This window comes from Mobula birostris, chromosome 5 (assembly GCF_030028105.1).
Source record: "Mobula birostris isolate sMobBir1 chromosome 5, sMobBir1.hap1, whole genome shotgun sequence".
NCBI classification, from domain to species: Eukaryota; Metazoa; Chordata; class Chondrichthyes; order Myliobatiformes; family Myliobatidae; genus Mobula; species Mobula birostris.
Window position 1 is genome coordinate 34,820,084 of NC_092374.1, and position 20,717 is coordinate 34,840,800.

At 40.6% G+C, this 20,717-nt stretch overlaps 1 protein-coding gene across 4 annotated transcripts in view; it reads left to right on the forward strand.

The window, feature by feature from the left end:
- Positions 1-920: 920 nt before the first annotated feature.
- Positions 921-20,717, forward strand: part of wdr41 (WD repeat domain 41) — a 42,301-nt gene continuing 22,504 nt past the window's right edge. Inside the window, exons 1-4 of one of the 4 annotated variants that reach the window (XM_072257859.1) lie at positions 922-1,112; positions 1,413-1,705; positions 12,898-12,954; positions 15,472-15,587. In XM_072257859.1, coding sequence (XP_072113960.1) covers positions 12,907-12,954; positions 15,472-15,587 — 164 coding nt within the window. In that variant the 5' untranslated portion in view covers positions 922-1,112; positions 1,413-1,705; positions 12,898-12,906. Of the gene's footprint in view, positions 1,113-1,412; positions 1,706-12,897; positions 12,955-15,471; positions 15,588-20,717 lie in introns of those variants that run through there. The other 3 variants (XM_072257860.1, XM_072257858.1, XM_072257861.1) reach the window with 3 other exon arrangements.

The window sequence follows — 20,717 nt, forward strand, 5'->3', positions numbered from 1 at the left end:
ATTGAAATAACAAATGTAGGAGATTTCAAAAATAATAGTGCATAATAGGGAAATTTCATGGTGTTTTTCAAGATCAGCAGCCTTTGGACTACAAAATACACCAAAAAGTATTCAGGAAGCAAAATCTTTGTTGCCCAGTGTAATCAAAGAGCTGCTTAGAACATTTTGGTGTGAATTCTGTTCACCTAGGCACAGTCAACATCGCCTATATACTTAAGTACAATTTCAAGAAAAATGCAGGAAGCAGCACCAACCACTATTCATTAGGCTTTTCGACGTCAATTAAGTTTTAAAATCCATCATCAGGGATGGAATGTGGAACACTGTCCTCATTCATCTCTTATTTTATGGTTGCTTTTTCTCACTGTGCAAGCCATAATCCTAAACAATAGGCTGCATCATTGCTTACATCAGTGAAAACAATGCTGCTCCTGACCATGGCACTTCTCTCAATCTTCCTCACTGCAATATTGCACTTCATCTCCAACATATCCTTCCCGAGAAGGGTGCTCATCTTCAAAACTAAAGAGCAGCAGTATTCAGATATTACCTGTGTTTGTTCAAGCCCAAGATCCAAGACATCGCTAGCTCACATGAGATTGGGCACTGTACATCTGCGAGATCAAGCTCTTCGATCTACATGTCCTAGGAGATTAATAAAAGGCTTATCCTGTTCTTCTAAAACAAAAGCAGCGTAAAGCTGTTATGTTCTGAGAGAAAGTGTATGGAAGTTTCAGTTAATCTCATCTGGTCCTGCCGACAGTGCAATACCCGACCCCTCGGGGCTGTCGTGGCGTGGAGCTTCATCCCTTCATGACGTCACCCAACCGACGTCATCAGCGGTCCGTTTCCCCACCTCGAGTCACCGGACGTCACGCGCGCGGCAACTGTCAGCCTCAGCTGGTTCGGGGCGTGTACTTCCGGTGTTGACGGCGGGCGTTGACATTGTTTGTCGCTCTTTCCGGACGCGCGTGATCGGAGCTCCTGTTTCCGGCGTCCGATCGATCTCATGCCGTTCTCCTGAGTAAGGGCAGCGGGAGCATCCCACAACCCGGCTCCTGGCGCTGCTGCCCTTGGCCTGCCCGCCCGTCTGGCCCGGGAAATACCGTGAGGTGAGCATTTCTCTCTCTGCCGGCTGATGGGTGCACTTTTAAACAGTTGCAACGGTCAAACTGTACACTTGATTGTAGGTGAAATGATTCAGTCAGCAGAGGGGCTGGTGCATTGTGTTCATTATTGCAGCTTCACGGAATCCACTTGCTCCAGTTTGAAATTAGTTCATATTATTGAATGCTTTAGAAATGTGATGCTGGTGTCAATACCGGGGTACTAATTTCCGATTTATAATAAGTTGCTCTTGGGCAGAACAGGATTGATTGCCTATATTTATTTATTATTAAACTGTTGCTCAGCCATCAGATTGAAGGACGACAGGATGGAGTTCAGAGAGGGGGTAATGTGGCTGGTATAATGGAGCCTGCACAGCAACTTGAGTCTCAACACGGTCAAGACTAAAGAGATGATTGTAGACTTTAGGAAGGTCCAGGTGACCACTCATCACTGCAGATACACGGCTGCTCCGTGGAGAGAGTTAGGAGCACCAAGTTTCTGGGAGTGAACATAACAGATGCTCTCACCTGGTCCCTCAACACCACCTCTTTGGTCAAGAAAGACAGCAGCTTGTCCACTTCTTGAGGAAACTGAGGTGAGTGCGGGTTCTTCACCCCCCTCCATTCTAACCAATTAACCAATTTTTACAGGAGCACCATCGAGAGTGTCCTGACTCTGACTGCATCACCATCTGGTATGGGAGTTGCAAGTTATCTGACTGCAAGTCCCTACAAAGGATAGTGAAGACTGCTGAGAGGATAATCGGGGTCTCTCTTTCACCCATCAGAGATATTTATCAGGAGCGCTGCAAACACCGGACCCTTAGTATTGTCAATGATCTCTCCTATCCGTCCAACAATCTCTTTGCCCCCTACCATTGAATTCAGGAGGTTCTGTAGCATTAAGACAAGAAATGTTTGACAAGAAACAGCTTCTTCCCCCAGGCTGTAAGAATACTGAACTCCCTGCCACCACCCAGGTCTTATCATGCATGAAGCACCAGTAGCATTATACTATTTACTTTTGAACATGTATATGTACCTTGTGTCTGTGCACAACTACATATCAATGAAATAAAAGCAAACATGGGGGAGATGGCTTTAATTGATTGCCCACCTTGTGCTGTAGAGAAACGTACTCCTTGTCCATCGCTTTAATGGGCTTCTTGAAGCTTTGGATAAACCTTTCAGCTAGCCCATTCGTTGCTAGGTGATGAAGAGCTGACTTGAAATGTCTGATGTAATTTTTCTTTATGAATAGTTGGAATTCTTCTGATGTGTATTGTGGTCCGTTGCCACTCACAATTTGTTTCGGTAACCCATTTCTGGCAAAGGTAGTCCTCAGAGCAGAGAAAATCTTCCCTGAGGTGCTTGATTTCATTGGTATAACCTCCAGCCACTTCAAATGCGCATCTACGTCAATCAGGAATATGGAGTCCATGAATGGCCTAGCAGAGTCGATATGTACTCATTGTCATGGTGACGACAGCCATTCCCACGGGTGTAGCGGTGCCTGTGGGGGTGCATTTTGAACTTTTTGTCATCCAGAACTGCTTTCAGCCATGTTTTCAATCTGTTTATCTATTCCCTTCTCAAACACTTTCTGATTAGCATTAAGCAGCTGTGACAACCCCTTGCTTAATACTACCATTTGGGCTTCAGTTGCCTGTTGATACCACACAGAACTTCGATTGACTGCCAGTCTAGCTGGATTTTTCTCAGCCATTCACATCTGAAAAGTGCTGGCTCTCCACTTTTCAATACATAAAGCTCTAACTGCTGTGTTTGGTCTCCATACGTTATATTTATCTTCAGCTTGTCTTTGGGAGACACTCTTTCACCTGTGTAGGTTTTAGTATCACAGAGGTCTTATCTAATGGTATCATAGAAAACAGTCTGTTGTAGTCAGCCTCTGAAATTATAGACAAAGCTGACCTTGTATTCAGCTCTATTTTCAGTTTTACACCAGACACATCTATTGTGATCCATATTATATTGCAATCTGCTTCAGTAATACTATACAGTTCTAGGCATGATAGTTCATCTTTGTCAGACTTTATGTTGTCTGATTCTATTTTACATTCGGTAACTTTATACATTTGCTTAATTTTCTATTTGAGACTTTTTATTCAGTTGTATTTTTTGTCTGCCTTTCACACTCTCTGTATGTGACCTTCTCTGTGACACTTTCTGCAGACTTTTTCTTTGAACCAACAGTCATTTGTGTCATGGGAGGCTTTGCCACGTCAATAACATTTTTGGGTTTTTGCACCATTCAGGGACATTTTGTGTATTTCACCTTCTAACCTCTTTTTCTGTAGTTCTGCATTCTGTAACGATCTTGCAATGGTCAGTGCCTTGTTGTAAGCTTAGGTCTCTTTCAGATAATAGCCTGATTTGAGTGCTTTGACTATGTATGCCACATACAAGCCTGTCCCTTATTGCATCAGAAAGTCCATCTCTAAGGTCACGGTACTGGGAAAGTTTGTGCAGTTCTGCAGTGTATTCAGAAATGCTTATATCTTTTGGCTTGTAATTTCTAAATCTCTCAGCTATTACCAGCAGTTTAGGGCTCAAGTAATTTTGTAATTTTGTTGAATGTCTTGCTTGCTGGCTTTTCAGGAATTCTAGGTTGCATAAGAGACCTTATGTTCTTGGGCACTTTAAGCTAAGAAGCGTAGGGGCTTTCTTTTGCTCCTCCATGTTTTTGCATTACAGTACAGTTTAGCCTTCCTGATATATGACTTCCAGTTTTCATTTGTGCTATCAAATTTGTCAACTTTTCCGACAGAAGCCGTCGCCGTGTTATTCTCACTTTAAGTTCAATGTTCCTTTCACTGTTACAATGCACTGTACTCACACATTTGTTAGCATCCATGATGGCCTTCTCTGTACTGTTTAACTCTTGCTGTTTCACCTTGTTCACCTTGTAATCGTGCCGTAACTGCCAGTGCAATTCATGATATTTTCTGACGTTCAGGTTTGTAATCGTCACCAATTTGTTTTGTCTGTGCACAACTGCATGTCAATTAAATAAAAGCACATTGCAGCAAGAGAGAGAGAACAATGCACGCGTAGACAATAGATCAATACATAGTGCTATGGTCATTGCTCTAAAAGAAATAGATCCATACGCACTTTACTATTTGTTAATTTACTAGTGGTAATATTACTTCACGTATTAATTGTGTGAGTTATGCATATGTACTGCGTTATGCACCTTGGTCTGCAGGAATGTTGATAGTAAACATAGCAGTGTACATGTGTGCGGATGAATGACAGTAACTGAACTTGAGCAAGAACTCATTGTTGAGGAGATAGCATGGCAGCGCCTCTACCTCCTTAGGAGTTTGTGGAAGTTTGACATGATATCTAAAACTTTGACAAATTCCTATAGATGTGTAGTGGAGAGTACATTGATTGGCTGCATCATGGGCTGGTGTGGAAACTCCTGCCTTTGAACAGAAAGTCCTGCAAAAGGTAGTGGATTCGGCCTAGTACATCACAGGTAAAGCCCTCCTCATTGTTGAGTACGTCTACATGAAACACTGTCGTAGGAAAGCAGCATCCATAATCAGAGATCCCCACTAGCTCTCTTCTCGCTGCCATCAGGTAGAAGTTACAAGAGCCTCAGGACTTGTACCACCAGGTTCAAGAACAGTTACTACCCTACAACCATCAGGCTTGCCCTATCATTGAAATGTTTTTACAACCAATGATCTCACTTTAAAGACTCTTTATCTCATTATCTCATGTTTTCATTATAGATAGATCGATACTTTATTGATCCCAAAGGAAATTAGTGTCACAGTAGCACTACAAGTGCACAGATATAAATATTAGAAGAAAAGTAGAAAGAATAAAAAATAAGTTGCCACAATCAGTCTAGCAGGGCGAGATCATCACTTCGCTGGCTATAGGTTGACTCATTATAGAGCCTAGTGGCCAAGGGTAAGAATGACCTCATATAGCGCTCTTTGGAGCAGCGCAGTTGTCTTAGTCTGTTACTAAAAGTGCTCCTCTGTTCAGCCAAAGTGGCATGCAGAGGGTGAGACACATTGTCCAGAATTGCCAGGATTTTCTGTAGGTTCTTTTGTTCTAACACAGCCTCCAGTGTGTCCAGTTTTATTTATTGCTATTTATTTATATTTGCATTTGTTGTCTTCTGCACTTGGGTTGATCTTTCGTTCATCCTATTATAGTTACTGGTCTATAGATTTGCTGAGTATGCCCACAAGAAAATGAACCTTAAGGTTGTATATGGTGATATATACGTACTTTGTTAGTAAAATTTACTTTGAACTTTGAAGAAAATGAATCTCAGGATTGTATGCATATGGTGACAAAAACAATAAAAAAAACACAGGATAAGATGTTAATGACCCTCGTACCAATGGGTCATGAGCACTTGCTCGAGACTGCCTTGATGTTGGGAGTGGCACAAGGATGACACACAGGGGTTTTCAAGTGGGCATCCTCCTTCCTCGATGTTTCATCAATTAGCCCACGACATCTCCGGAGGGCTCAAAGATGACTTTTGGCATCCGAGAGTCACCTCCCGTTGTGTCTTCCCACTCTACTCGTGCTAGGAGAGCATCAGGAGCCCAGGAAAGGTCTTTTTGCTTGATCCAAAGCCAGGGACTGCTTCTTTCCACTGCCTCTGATGTGGCTGTTATGGTTTGCGGTAGAGTCTGACCATGAATCCCTAGGTCCTTCAGCAATTTGGCGGCATGACGCAGCGCGCTTGGCCGCTCCAAAATGATATCGTATTTGTTAAATAGAGGCCATGCACAATCCTGATTTGATGGAGACAGACGTGAGAAGCACAGAGGAACATCTGGAGAAACTTCTGAAATGCCTGCTTTGCTGCCACTGCTACTGTACGATCGAGAATCTCTGGAGGGGAAGGCCCCAAATCCTCGGCTTTGCCTATTGCCGGGGCCGGGGTCGAAGTACTCGGCAGAGATGGTGCTCGGTGCTCAGTGTCGGAGGCTCGAAGTTTTCGGACAGAACTCAAGAGTCAGCTGTGGTCGGGTGCTTCCAGGGTGCTGCATCGGCAAGTTTGCAGCGCTGGAAGTTCACGGCAGGGAGAGTTTCTCCCTTCTACCGTCTGCGTGAGATGATGGGACTTTTGAGAGACTTTGAGACTTTTTTTTACCGTGCCCCTGGTCTGTTCTTCATCAAATTATGGTATTGCTTTGCACTGTTGTAACTATATGTTATAATTATGTGGTTTTTGTCAGTTTTCTTTTAGTTTGTCTTGTGTTTCTGTGATATCATTCTGGAGGAACATCGTATCATTTCTTAATGCATGCGTTACTAAATGACAATAAAAGAGGACTGCGTGTCCTCATAATCTAAAAAAAAATTGATGGTGGATGTGGCTATAAATTCCCTACAGCCCACTTCCACAGGACAAACTTTGGTTTTCCAGCCCCGTTGCTGAGCTTCAGCTGCTGGATCTGTGTAGTGTAGCCTGTTGTGGACACTTTCCAGTCATGGGCCATGTTCTTCTGTCCTGTTTCTGTCATAGGAGGGAGATTAGTTGGTTTTTTCCTTCCCTCTCAGATGAATGTTGCTGGTGTCAGAACATTAGTCATTTTAGGCAGCAAGGAGTTGATTGCTATCCTCTTGGTCTTGATTGCTGCTGCCAGACTCTTCAGGACCTGGTTGTGATGCCATGTGTATCTGCCTTGTGTGAGGTTGGTTTTGCAGCCTGCCTGGATATGCTTGAGGGTTGCTGAAATCAGGCACAGGGAACAAGTTGGGTCCTCACCGACCCACTGGTGGAGGTTTTTTAGTGATGGAAGAACATCATATGTATCTCTGATGAGAAAGCTAAGTCTATTTGCTTCCATCTCCCGTATGTCCTTCCAGCTGATTTTCCTCTTCAAGCTTTCCCACGGTATCCATTACCCTGCTTAGCCAGGGAGGCAGCCTCTGCACTTCCGTCTAACTCTTCTTGTCACTGCACTTCCTTGATAACCATCTTCCTTCACTGTGGAATTGTGGCCTTGTCCACTTGCTGCCAGACCAAAGGCCCTCCTGCCCTGTTGGACCTGCACCACAATGTCTTTATGCCTAAGGGCTGCTGTTGCTTGCTGCACTGCATCAGCTGGGGTCGAGTTCCACCCATTTGATAAGGTCTGTGCAGCATTACTGATGGTCTTGTCACGAGAGTCTTTGAGTGACGTCTATAGACGAACCTTAGAATACTTGAATTCCTCTGTAAGGCCAGTGAAAGGTAGTTCAAGGACTCCTTTATCATAGAGACTGATGTTACTGAAACACCTTGGGACATATATGTACTTCGATAATAAATTTAGTTTGAACTTTTGTCTATCTGTCCATGTCTCACATTGCCGTGTTGCGGGATTTTATTGTGAACAAATTGATTGCAGCATTACTCTGTATGGTAGCAGTGATCATTGACCGTTTGTTGTTTCCCAAATGAGTTTAAGGGAACTGTCTAAAAAAATATCAGCCTAGGCTCTTGTGAATGGGGATAATCTGAAATTAATAGGTGCTCCTTTTATTTAAGGAATCTGTTCAATTGTAATTGACCTTTATTATTTCTATAAGAATAGGTACAAGTGTAAAGGTGAAATAACAGGAATGTTGAAAGTACTAAGATTAGAGAGAAGAACAATAGATGTTTCAGTTTGGTACCTATTACCCTGTACTGGGAGTCTGAGATCAGCTACTTTATTCCCAGTAACTGCAGGCTAGTTCTTTTCATGTTTTCAGTGGTTGAGACAATAACCAAGGGGAAAACATTAATGGGCACTGGCAGAGGTTTAACTTAGTTAATGGGAGCCAATGTAGGCTTGCAGGTCATGAATGATTAACTTAACTTTTTTTAAATTTGTAAGATTGATAAAAGGAATGCAGAGAACATCTTCTGTACTTGAATTTTAATAAAATGTTTGATTAAATGTATTTTACTACATAAAATTATAAAAGATCATTGACCAGCTTTTTTCTATTCACAGATGTTGCCTGAGTTGCTAATTATTTCCAATATTTCCTGTTATTAAACCACAAAAGGCTTGTTGACAAGATTTGAAATTTTTGGGAATACAATGGTCAGTGAAAGCTTGGAACAAAAAAAGGCACTAAGATGGAGAGCAATCAGTTGTGACTAATGGATAACATAAGAAATAGGAACAAGGGTAGGCCATCTGACCTGTTGAACCTGCTTCATCAGTCAATAAGATCATAGCTGATCTGGTCATGGACTCAGTTCTACTTATGTGCTTTTTCTGTATAACCCTTAACTGCCCTACTAGGTAAAAATCTGTCTCTAACAATGTTTTAAGTATATCTAATAGATCACCTCTACTGCTTCTTTCGATAGAGAGTTCCACAAATTCACTACTCTCTAGAAAAAGCAGTTCCTCCTCATTTCTGTCCTAAATCTACTTCCTAAATTTTGAAGCAATGTCCCCTGATTCTAGTCTTACCTACCAGTGGAAACAACTTTCCTGGTTCTATTTTACATAGCCATTTCAAGATTTTGTGTTTTTATAAGATCCCCTCTCATTCTAAATTTGAATTCCAGCGAGTACAGCCTCAGGTGATGCAACCTCTTCTCAAAGGTTAAACTTCTGATTTCTGGAATCAGCCTGATGAGCCTCCTCTGCACTGTCTCCAAAGCCGGTGTATTTCCCCAAGTAGGAAAACCACACACTACTCCGGATTCATTCTCACTAGTATCCTGTCTAGCCGCAGTTTAAACTCCTTGCTTTTAAATTCAGTCCCTCTCACAATGAAGGCCAATTCCATTTGCCTTCTTGATGACCTGTTTCACTTGCAAACCAACCTTTTGTGATTCATGTATGAGCACTTCAAAGTCCCTCTGCATAACAACATGCTGCAATCTTTCACTATTTAAATAATACTCTGAGCTTCTATTTTTCCTTCTAAAATGGATGACCTCACGTTAACCAGCGTTGTCCTTCATCTGCCAGATTCTTGCCCACTCATTTAATTGATCTATAATCTGTCTGCAGACTCTCTGCATCCACTGTGCAATTTGCTTTTCCACTCAGTTTAGTGTCATCAGCAAATTTAGATATGCTACCCTCAGTCCTCTCTTCCCAGTGTATGTTGCGAACAGCTGTGGGCCCAGCACCAACCACTGCGGTGTCTGGCTCACTACTGCCTGCCAAATTAGCATTGGGTTGATTTTTCCTCACCCAATGGTTCACATTAAAACCAGGTTTTAAATATATTGTCTGAGAGGGAGTGAATACTTAGGATGTGAAAAACATTTGAGATTTATACCAGTTGATTCTAGTAGGGTTAGCAGACAATTGAAAGCAGAGGAGATTAGGAAAGGCCATATTGGTACCGGAACAAAGTGCTTTAAAAATGACAGAGCAGAGAAATGATGTTTCATGTACATAGGTCTTTGAAGCTAGCAGTTGTATATTGAGAGTATCCAGCAAAATGTGAATGATCTTGGTTTCAAACATTGAGGTGCTGATTGCCAATGCAGAGGGGCTGTGCTTATTGTTGACAAAGCTTTGGATGGGATAGCTTGTGTACTGCAATCATTACTGGCCACTATACAAGGATGTGAAGATCCTTGAGAGCTATGAGGGTGGGTGGGTAGATTTACTGGAATGTTCCCAGTGAAGAAGAATGTCAGCAAGAATTTGACTGGAGAAACTGAAGTGATTGCTTTTGGAGCAAAGGAAGTTTAAGGGGTGAAATTTGACAGAGATTACTTGTTTATGATGTGCTTAGATAAATGAAAAAAAGTTATCCCAATACTTCATGACAAAGGAAAGGCAGTATAGATTTAATGTTTTGAGTATGAGGGAGAATTCCTTATGCTTTTATGCTGAGCATAATGATGTCTTGGACATTTTGTCCAAAAGGATGGTGAAAGCAGAGACAGCCAATGATTTAATAGGAAATTGGATTGACATAAGAAAATACAATTGTAGGGACAGAGCAGAGAAATGGCACTGATAAGAATTTGATGAGGTGAATGGCCTTCTTCAGAATGATGACTCTAACTGTAGGAATCAGCTACAGAACCGATTTTCCCTGTGTATATGCTTCAGTTGCTCTATTGATAAACCCACTGAACCATTGGGAGAATTATCTGATTCTATTTGGTCCACTTTCAGTTTTGGACATTTGGTTTGCCTTGCGTTTGTAAATGCATATATTTGGATTTATCAATAACAAGTATGTGAATAAGTATTTAGTCTACCACTGTTTATTCTTCAGCAGTTTATTTGTAACATAGTAGATAGCAATTTATGCTTTTCTCAAAAATAGGTCTTGAGAGGTTTAAAACATTCCACTTAGGCAGGTAAACCTGTTTTATCTGGCCTACTGACCCACTATTTGGCTCTAATGCTTTTGTGCTTTTTTTTATGCCTACTTCAACAACAAGTAAGTGAGGATTGGTGTTGTACCCATGTCATTACTGTTTTCAGTGTACATTGAACTTGGAGATTTTTTTTGTAGTTACTGGTCCAGAACCAATAGGAATTGAAACTTCCAGGCCTAAGATTGCAAAATGGATTCATTATATCTCAGAAAATAGAAGTCATTATTTTAGGTACTGTATGGTAACACCAAAAAAGCAAACACAAAATGGATATCAAGGTCTTTTCCTTCAAATGAAAACAGATTCAGAGTTCTGAAAAGGCGGTTTAAAAGCAGCAGAGCTTTATCTTGCTCTTAATTTTTTAACATTGGAGTAGGAAAATTACATTTACTTAAGCAGCCGAGCACATTATTTATTTATTTCAGATCTTTAGTTACACATGTTATGACTTGAATTTAATTAAAGTACCAATGTATAAATGATTTCTTATTAGGTACAAAGATATCAGCACAGAGGGTGGTAGAAATGTGGAATTATCTTCAGACAATAATAGTCATCAGTCAAAAAAAAGAGCTGCTGGGGGTGCTGTGTGGATCAGGCAGTATTATAGTGGGAAATGGACAATTGATGTTTTATTAGAGTGATTAGCAAATGAACAAATTAATTGAGTTTTTGATAATGGCTTAATAATTTGAATAAATAAGGTACATAGAAAAGATAAAGTAAAACGGAAGTGAAATCACTGTTCCCTCTAAGCTGCATGCACGTGCACATATTTTGCTACAAGCGCACAAACCGATTTAAACTGCGCACACTTTAACTCATTGGCATGTTAAGTATATTTCACAATCGTACATAATTACATTTCCTTTTCTGGTTTCTGATGCAGACAGTGTGGACAACGTGGAATTTGCAATGATTTGTCTGCAGATTTTAGAACTGGCTTATTTATACTGTTTTTAGTGTAGAAATTGTGGGTTCATTACGTCGAATTCCAAAGAAGTGAAGAGTGTGAAGCGCAGAAGGACGGAATGGCTTAATGAAGCTGTGGAAACTGCTACACTGAAAGTTCACGAGGCCAGTAACATGCAGCTATGAGAAATATATATGTACAATATGGAAATTGGTGTTACCTGCGTGTATTGTCACATTGCAAAAATTGATGGAGAATTTGCAGGTGGGAAGATGTGGAATGAGATTTGGAAATTTGACTTTTTGAAACGTCATTTAACAAGCAAATCTCATATGGACTGTGTGCAAAAGTCTGGCAAGAAAATCCTTCATTACCTGCTGCGTATGGTTTGTGAGAGTGCAGATGAATGAGAGCAAAAACGGTCAAACCCAGATGAGATCAAAGTTCTTATTGACAGTGTTTTGCTAGCTGTTTAAATGAATATCTCTCTATATAAAATTCAGTGCTGACATGTCACTGGGCAAAAAATTGCACAGCACAAGATTTTTACACACATTGGTCATTATAACTTAGAGGGACCATTGAGGGAGATGTAGCAGTGTAGCAGTTGGTACTGTTGCTACATTTCTGAAACCTGGCTGCAATCCTTGTGTCTTCAAGTTGTCTCAGACCAGGTAGGTTTCTTCCTGTTTCTCAAAGATAAGCTGGTAGGATAACTGTCTACTGTAAATTATTTATCAGTTTCGGTTGGTGGCAAAAGAAGCAGAAAGTGGAATTCGTGGGTATGTGAAAGGGTTACAGGGAGTGATGGGATTGCTGTGCTGGCAGTGAGAATGTTATAGGAAGAAAACACTCCACTCTCTTGCTACATTCTGGGATTGCCCTTATGGCAATTCTCCTTTGGTTCTGGATTCTTGCGCCTCTCCTTTGGATGATAAGTACTACAAAATATTTCCCCATGTCCTCCTTTTTCTTCCAACTGATTCCTAAAACAAACACTTATCTCCAATCAAGCTACCCTGAAGTAATTCTTTTTTGGATTTATTGCTAAATTCATTCTGATAGTGCTCCTGTGAAGGAGCTTTGGATGTTTCTAACATATTTGAGGTTCTATAGTGGCTTTAGACGATTAAAAGAGAAAAAGTGGATTTTCTAATCCCACTCATTCCTTTGGCTTCAATCTTGATTTTGGATAATGTTGTATCTTTCTTTCATTATAAATTGTTATAATATGTATAAAAGATCTTGCCAACATGATATTGGTACTGTGCATTATACAACAGAAGTGTAGAGCACTTTTGAACTACTTCCAGTTACATTTATGTCATTAGCAAATGGCTGCAATAAGATAATTCAGACAGTGCTTGCTGATATTTGAAGATGACAGACATTTCAGAGATGTTGACAGAATTGAGATCCCTTTCTTCTAACCAGGATGTTAATTTATATGAGTAAATTGAAAGCTATGAGTGGTTATTACAACTAGATCTTGACTGGTTTTGTTTGATATATCTTTTTTTTTGCAGATTTGAGAGATGTTGCGGTGGTTGCTGGGAGGAAGGGATGTGCAAGAACCAGTGGAGGTGAGGGATAAAACTTTCATCTTGTTATTAATATATATGGATTCTTAGATGTATGTCCTGTTTTGTAAATTAGTTGGATAAAGATTTTATTTTTAATTCAAAGTGTCTAAAGTATATTCTGCCATTTGGAGTTAATCAAAACTGTTCCTGGAGTAATTGCAAGTGACTCACCATAGCAGTGTCGTCCTTACGTGTTTTGTTTTCATCATGATGGGATGGCACAGTAATATAGTGGTTAGTTTAATTCTATTACAGTGCTAGTGACCCAGGCTCGATTTTATAGCTGACTCCAAGAAATTTATACGTTATTTGTCTGGGTTACCTCCAGATGCTCCTGTTTCCTCCCACATTCCAAAGATGTACGGGTTACATGGGCAGTGTCAGTTAGTTGAGCAGGCAGGACCTGTTAAGGTGCTGTAGCGATAAATAAATATTCATGAGGAGTAAATATCTCCTGTTTGCCCTTTGATACAGAGCAAAATATTCCTTTACATTTGGTTCAGCCTTCCATGTTTCAAGTTGACTGTCATTTCAACAGTATACTTGTATACCGCCAAACGAGAAACAATGTTCCTCCAGAATAAGGTGCACAACACAGTATCTAAAACTTATACACAACAAATAAAGTAATATTACCACAAATAAATTAACAAATTATGTACCAGGAACACTGCATTGCCAGGGCCCTTTATAGAAACATAGAAACATAGAAAATAGGTGCAGGAGTAGGCCATTCGGCCCTTAGAGCCTGCACCGCCATTCAGTATGATCATGGCTGATCATTCAACTCAGAACCCTGTACCTGCCTTCTCTCCATACCCCCTGATCCTTTTAGCCACAAGGGCCATATCTAACTCCCTCTTAAATATAGCCAATGAACTGGCCTCGACTGTTTCCTGTGGCAGAGAATTCCACAGATTCACCACTCTCTATGTGAAGAAGTTTTTCCTCATCACGGTCCTAAAAGGCTTTCCCTTTATCTTCAAACTGTGACCCCTCGTTCTGGACTTCCCCAACATCGGGAACAATCTTCCTGCATCTAGCCTGTCCAATCCCTTTAGGATTTTATACGTTTCAATAAGATCCCCCCCTCAATCTTCTAAATTCCAGGAATATAAGCCTAGCCGATCCAGTCTTTCATCATATGAAAGTCCTGCCATCCCAGGAATCAATCTGCTGAACCTTCTTTGTACTCCCTCTATGGCAAGAATGTATTTCCTCAGATTAGGGGACCAGAACTGCAGACAATACTCCAGGTGTCGTCTCACCAAGGCCTTGGACAACTGCAGTAGTACCTCCCTGCTCCTGTACTCGAATCTTCTTGCTATGAAGGCCAGCATACCATTTGCCTTTTTCACTGCCTACTTATCAATGATCCCTCTCATCCGTTCAACAATCTCCTTCAAACCATCAGGCAGGAGGTACGTTAGCATTATGGGAAGGACTGTTGGGATGGGAAACAGCTTCTTCCCTAAAGCTGTGACATGACTGAACTCCCAGCCACCACCCAGGTCACATCACATATGAAGCGCCAGTAGCGTTATATGGTTTACTTTTAACTTGTGTTGTAATGGAGCTTATTATTTATTAATTCATTTGTGGTGATATTACTTTGTGTTGTGTGTGAATTATGTACTGTGTTGCACACCTTGATCTGTTTTGTTTATACAGTTAAAATGAATAAACTTGAACTTGAAATAATAAGATGCATTTAGCCTTGTCCATGTTGAGACTCAAGTTGTTGTGCTTGAACCATTTTACCAGCCACTCTACCTTCTCTCTGTACACAGTCTCATCATTTTTGTTGATGATGAGGCCAACCACTGTTGTATTATCAGCGAACTTGATAATTCGGTCTGAACTGGATCTATCAATACTGTACAGTCATGCATTCATTGGTAGAATTTTGTTGTTTCCATTAATGCTTTGGATTATTTATTTTTCAAAATAATTTTGTAGACTGCTAATGTATTGTTCAGTTGTTTAAATGTTCTACAATTTCAGAATGTTCATTCAAGCAAGTTTCTTCAATTTTTGTAAGGAACTTGACTGTAATTGTAGCCCCCGGTAAGCCTCAGGCTTGCTCAGCTCGCTTTCGTTAGGGGAGGCAGCCTTTGGCCCCGCCAAACTGGGTAATGAAGTTGTGTAGATGCTGTGTGATGCTCCTTGCCGAAGACCCTGAGCCTCAGACTCCCGCTCAGGGTCCATTCTGTCACCCAGCTTACAGCATCGCGTCTCCTCTCTCTGTCCCCATCCGCCTTCTGCCCAAAGCCTGCAAAAACAATAGTTTACAGACAATAACATGTATCCCAATTGGTTAGCAAATGAATACAATTCTCGTTATCGATAATTATAACCCAAACAAACTGCTAGAGAGAGAACCACTGTCTCAGCAGTTAACATCACAGAGAAGCCATTTTATTTTTAACATAACAAAGAAGCCATTTTATTAGCCTTAGCGATAACATAAAAGAAGAAACCCTTAACATAATAATATTTATCATTTAAATGTTTTAGAAGTCGCTGGTTCTATGTTTGGGCGATGACCAACCACAGAATCCCTATACACAACTCCAGGTGCTAAAAGGCCACAGTGATATTGTTCGCTTCATGGTATGGATTGATGATATCAGGTTAGATTTAATTATTTTTGCCTCCTTCATGCGTGTTAAGGAATTTTCAAACATTGTTATTATGGAATCTTTCCAAGTGGTTTTGAGGAACTTTAAAATATCTCATCTGAATATGGTAAATTGTATATCATATAAAGGAAGCAGGAAGAATTCTATATTACAATTCCTTATCATTTATTTGTTGAGAAATTCTTAATATCCAGATCCAGAAATATCCTTTTCTAATTTTAATGTTATTCAAATGTCATCATTGGTTGGGAAATGTAGTTGGAGAGTACTGAGTTTATGGGGAAACAAAAGCAAAATATTATGGAAACTGGAAATACTGATATCATGTAGAATCTGCAAAGAGAAAAAGAGTTAACTTTCTAGACTGGAGACCCGTGCAGGCAGATGCAAGAACAGTATATTACTCCTGAGGAATTTGGTCACTACATCTGAAACTAGCTCTTTGTAGTTTCAGACAATTTAATTAACTGACTGTAAATTCTACAGCTACTGTGTGATTGCTAGTTGAGATCTTTAGATTATTAGTTCAATAACTTAATCCCTTTGGGGATTTCCTTTGGCAGGGGGGAATAGATGATATTTATGATGCTTTTCATTTGCATGTATCACGATAACTTTTGTTATGGTGGACCATTGTGTTCTCAAATTAATAGTGCATAATTGCTATTAGTTGAGCTTTGTAATATATTTGTGAATGATTATAAGATAGTACAGCTGTTTTCTATTGAGAAATTATTTTAGTGCTGGCTAATATGTCATGCAGATTATAAATGAGTGTGTGATGTAATGGTTTGTTTGAAGTATGTTATTTAGCTGTAGAAATCAGTATTAGGTTTGATGTGGGTGTGTTTCCCCATTAAAGAAAAGCTTACTTTAAGAATAAAAAAAGCAAATCTTATTATGTTAATTGTATGAAAATTGAATTGACATGATCTTTAAATAAATTCTTTTTCCATAAAGTTTTTACCTGTGTCTGGATTATTAAAGTAAACTTCCTCAACGTGCTTCTTCAGTACAACTTGCATGATTGGGTTTCATGCTTGGGCTTCCTCCGTGATCCCGACATTTATATTGTACTTCATAGATGGATTTTATTGGCTTTTTAGGCCAAGTCACAATCAGCAGGTGGACCATTTCCTCAGATTGTTTCTGGGGGTGATAAATTGATCTGGTCTCAGCCTTCATAACAGTTGTTGTTTTCTTCTTCCTGTATTTGCTTTTGGACATGAAGTCAGATAGATTGAAGTTGAAAGGCCAGAGAGAGAAAAGTAAGCTTGAGCAGTAGTCTGCTGATGGGCATGCCTTGGTAATATGTTTCTGAGACTTCTGACTTTGTAAATCCATTAACATGTTCAGAAAGTAATTCTGTGGAAGCACAGGTAAATGTACTGATGATTCATCGTGGCTGTACGTGCCAGGAATATCTAGGATGATGTGAATAATGGATAAAACCAGGACATATTTTTAAGTCTGTTTATTAATTTTAATCTGAGGTTTCATTTGATTTACTTGAATGTTTTATTTTGAAAAGTGAATCAATCTAATACTATGCTCTTGAACACCACATCAGCTGTACTTAAAACTGTAGCTAATATTTCAGTGTAATTAAAAATGTAATGCTGATTGTTGAAACTATTGGAAAATTTTCACCTTCACCAATCTGGGTTAAAACTGGATAGGTGGTTCATTAAATGCACCAAGTCACTCTTAGCCAATTATTGAAGATACAAGAGACTGCAAGTGCTGTAATCTGAGTGGGAGGTAGCTGGGGGAGGGGAATGCAACTGGGGGCTAGGGGTATGATTTGCTAAAAACACAGGTGAGAAAACCTAGGGAATGGAGAATGGAACACAGAGGTTGCAGCTCATGTGAAATATAAAAAAAAGTGCCCATACATTTGGGTTGTAGATTAGCCAGGCGTGGTGTGTGAGGTGCTTTCCCTCTAATTTGTCTGTGGCACCTACCTGAAAGTGGAGAAGGCTGAGGACAAGTAGGGCAGTGTGGGAATGGGAAAGAGTCTTAAAGTGGTATCCAGCCAGAAGCTTAAGATGGCCATTGTGGTCAGAATGCAGGTGTACAGCAAATATCTCTACTCCATTTCTGACACTTCTCCCCCTTTTCCCTGGATCTCTCTGTCTCGGGAAGCAAACTAAAAACCCACAGACTCCCACGACTACCTAAACTATGTCTTCCCACTTGTGCTCTTGTAAAGGCACCATTCCTTTCTCTCACTTTCTTCAACTCCTCTGCATCTGTGGATCTTAAGACGAGGCTTTTTTGTTCCAGGACATCTAAATTCTTTTTAGGAAAAGGTGTTTTTCTCTCTCCTTGGTTGATGGAGCCCTCACTCATATTGCCTCCATTCCCCGATCTTCTGTTCTCATCTCCACATTCAGCACATTTTCCTTTGAATTTCTGCCAGCTTCAGTGGGATCCTATTATCAGTTGCATCTTCTCCTCCCCACCCTGTTCTGATTTCCACAGGAACTATTCTCTCCATGACTTCTTGGTTTGCTCATTTAGACCGTAAGATATAGAAGCAGAATTAGCCCATTTGGCCAATCATCTCTGCTCTGTCATTTCATCATGGCTGATCCACTTTTTCTCTTAGCCCTAATCTCCTGCCCTCCCCCCATATCCCTTCATGCCCTGACCAATCAAGAATTTATCAACCTCTGCCTTAAATATACATAAAGACTTGGGCTCCACAGCTGGCTGTGGCAACAAATTCCACCACTACTCTCTGGCTAAAGAAATTCCTCCTCATTTCCATTCTATAAGGACACCCCTCTATTCTGAGACTATGTCCTCTGGTGTTAAGACACTCCTACCATAGGAAACATCCTCTCCACATCCACTCTATCAAAGCTTTTCACCATTTGATAGGTTTCGATGAGGTCACCCCTCATTCTTCTGAACGCCAGTGAATAAGGGCCAGAGCCATCAAATGTTCTTCGTACGACAAGCCGTTTAATCTTGGAATTCTTTTCATGAACCTCCTTTGCTGACTATGGCCTATTTTATCATGTCTCTAAGCACCCCAAAACCACATCCTTAACAATAGACTCCAACATCGTCCCAACCTCTGAGGTCAGACTAACTGGCCTATAATTTCAATTCTTCTGCCTCTCTCCCTTCTTGGAGTGACAATTGCAATTTTCCAGTCTTCTGGTACCATTCCAGGATCTAGTGATTCTTGAAAGACCATTACTAATGCCTCCACAATCTCTTCAGCCACCTTTCAGGACCCTGGTTCCTACACCATCTGGTCCAGGTGACCTATCTACCTTCAGACCTTTCAGTTTCCCAAGAACCTTTCTTCTTAGTAATGGTAACTTCACACACTTCATGACCTCTGTCACCTGGAACTTCCACCATACTGTGTCTTCTACAGTGAAGAATGATACAAAATACTTAGTCAGTTTGCCCGGCATTTTGTTGTTCTCCATTACTACCTCTCCAGCTTCATTTTCAAGTGGACTGATATCCACTCTCACCCTTCTTTTACACTTTATATTTCTGAAAAAGTTTTGGTATTCTGTTTAATATTATCGGCAACTTTCATGTTCCATCTTTACCTTCTTAATGACTTCTTAGTTGCCTTCTGTTGGTATTTAAAAAACTTCCCAGTAATCTTTGCTCTAATGTATGCCTTCTCTTTGGCCTCTTGCTCTTAGAATACTTCTTCCTCTTTTGGGTGTATATATCCTGTGCCTTCCAAATTGCTCAGAAATTCCAGCCATTGCTGCTTTGCCATTATCCCTGCCAGTGTTCTTTTCCAGTCGATTTTGGCCAGCTCCTCTCTCATGCCTCTGTAATTTCCTTTATTTCGCTGTAATACTGATAGATCTGACTTTAGCTTCTCCTCAAATTCCAGGTGGAATTTGATCACGTTATGATCACTAAGGGGTTCTTTTATCTTAAGCTGTCTAATCAATTCTGATTTATACCCACCCTACCCTCCCTGTCACCTCCCCTGCAACTGTAGGAGATGTAACATTTATCTCTACACTTCCGTCCTTATCTCCACCTAGAGACCTAAATGGCTTTCAGGTTGGGCAGTAGTTCACACACATCTTCCCCAACTTCAGCTATACTCAGTGCACTCAGTGTGCCTTCCGTGATGTTGGCAAGGCCACGTGCAGACTTGGTGACTGTTTTGTGGCACTTTGTCAAAAATGCCATTTAGATTTCTCTTCCCACTCCCATACTGACTTGCCCATCCTCTGTCTTGTCCACTGTCATTGTGATGCCAGATGCAAACTAGAGGAAAAGCACTTTGTGTTCTACCTGTGTGGAATCTAATGGTATGAACATTTGAATCTAATCTAATGACATGCCACATCTTGAACCTCTTTCAATCTCTACAATCTAATGATATGAACATTTGAGTTTTCAATTTCTGGTAAGCCAGACTGCACTCATTTTTCTCTCCTTCTGATTTTCCCCTCAGTCACTACCACCATTATCCCTCACTGCCCAACTGGTTCCATCTGCCCATCATCTCTCACTTACCTTGTTCAACTTGTAACTTTCCTTGCTTGTAAGATTCCAGCATCCGCAGTCTCTCGTGTCTCCACTTCTTCCTTCTCTGCCACTTTGCTCCACCTGTTCCCTTTTTCTTCTAATACTTCTACCTATCATCCACCCCGGAGTTGTATACCAACTCCACTCCACCTCCCCTACCTGGATCTATTGGCTTGTCATCAACCTCCTCGTCTGTTTCTACCTATCACCTGGTTGCCCCTACCTCCTCCCTCCATCTCTGCCTCTGCCTCAACACTCCATCTTCGTATCCTTTATACTCCTTTACCCTCTGACCTGAAGGGTCTTGTCCTGAAACACCAACCATCCCTCTGCCTTCATAGATACTGCTTGACCTGCTAAGTTTCTCCACCAGTTTGTTATCTGCCACTTCATGTCATTTTAGTGTTATCTGGTCTTGGTGCTGGTGAGGTTCTCCTTTAAATATGAAACTTATTTGAGTGCAACCTATCACTTTTTTATCTCATGGATAAGAAGGAATACATGTCATTTGCATACCTGGATCCTGGACCTGGTTTAAAATATCTCATTCAGATGGTAAATTCCATGAATTATCTTAGCCTGAATTTATTTATG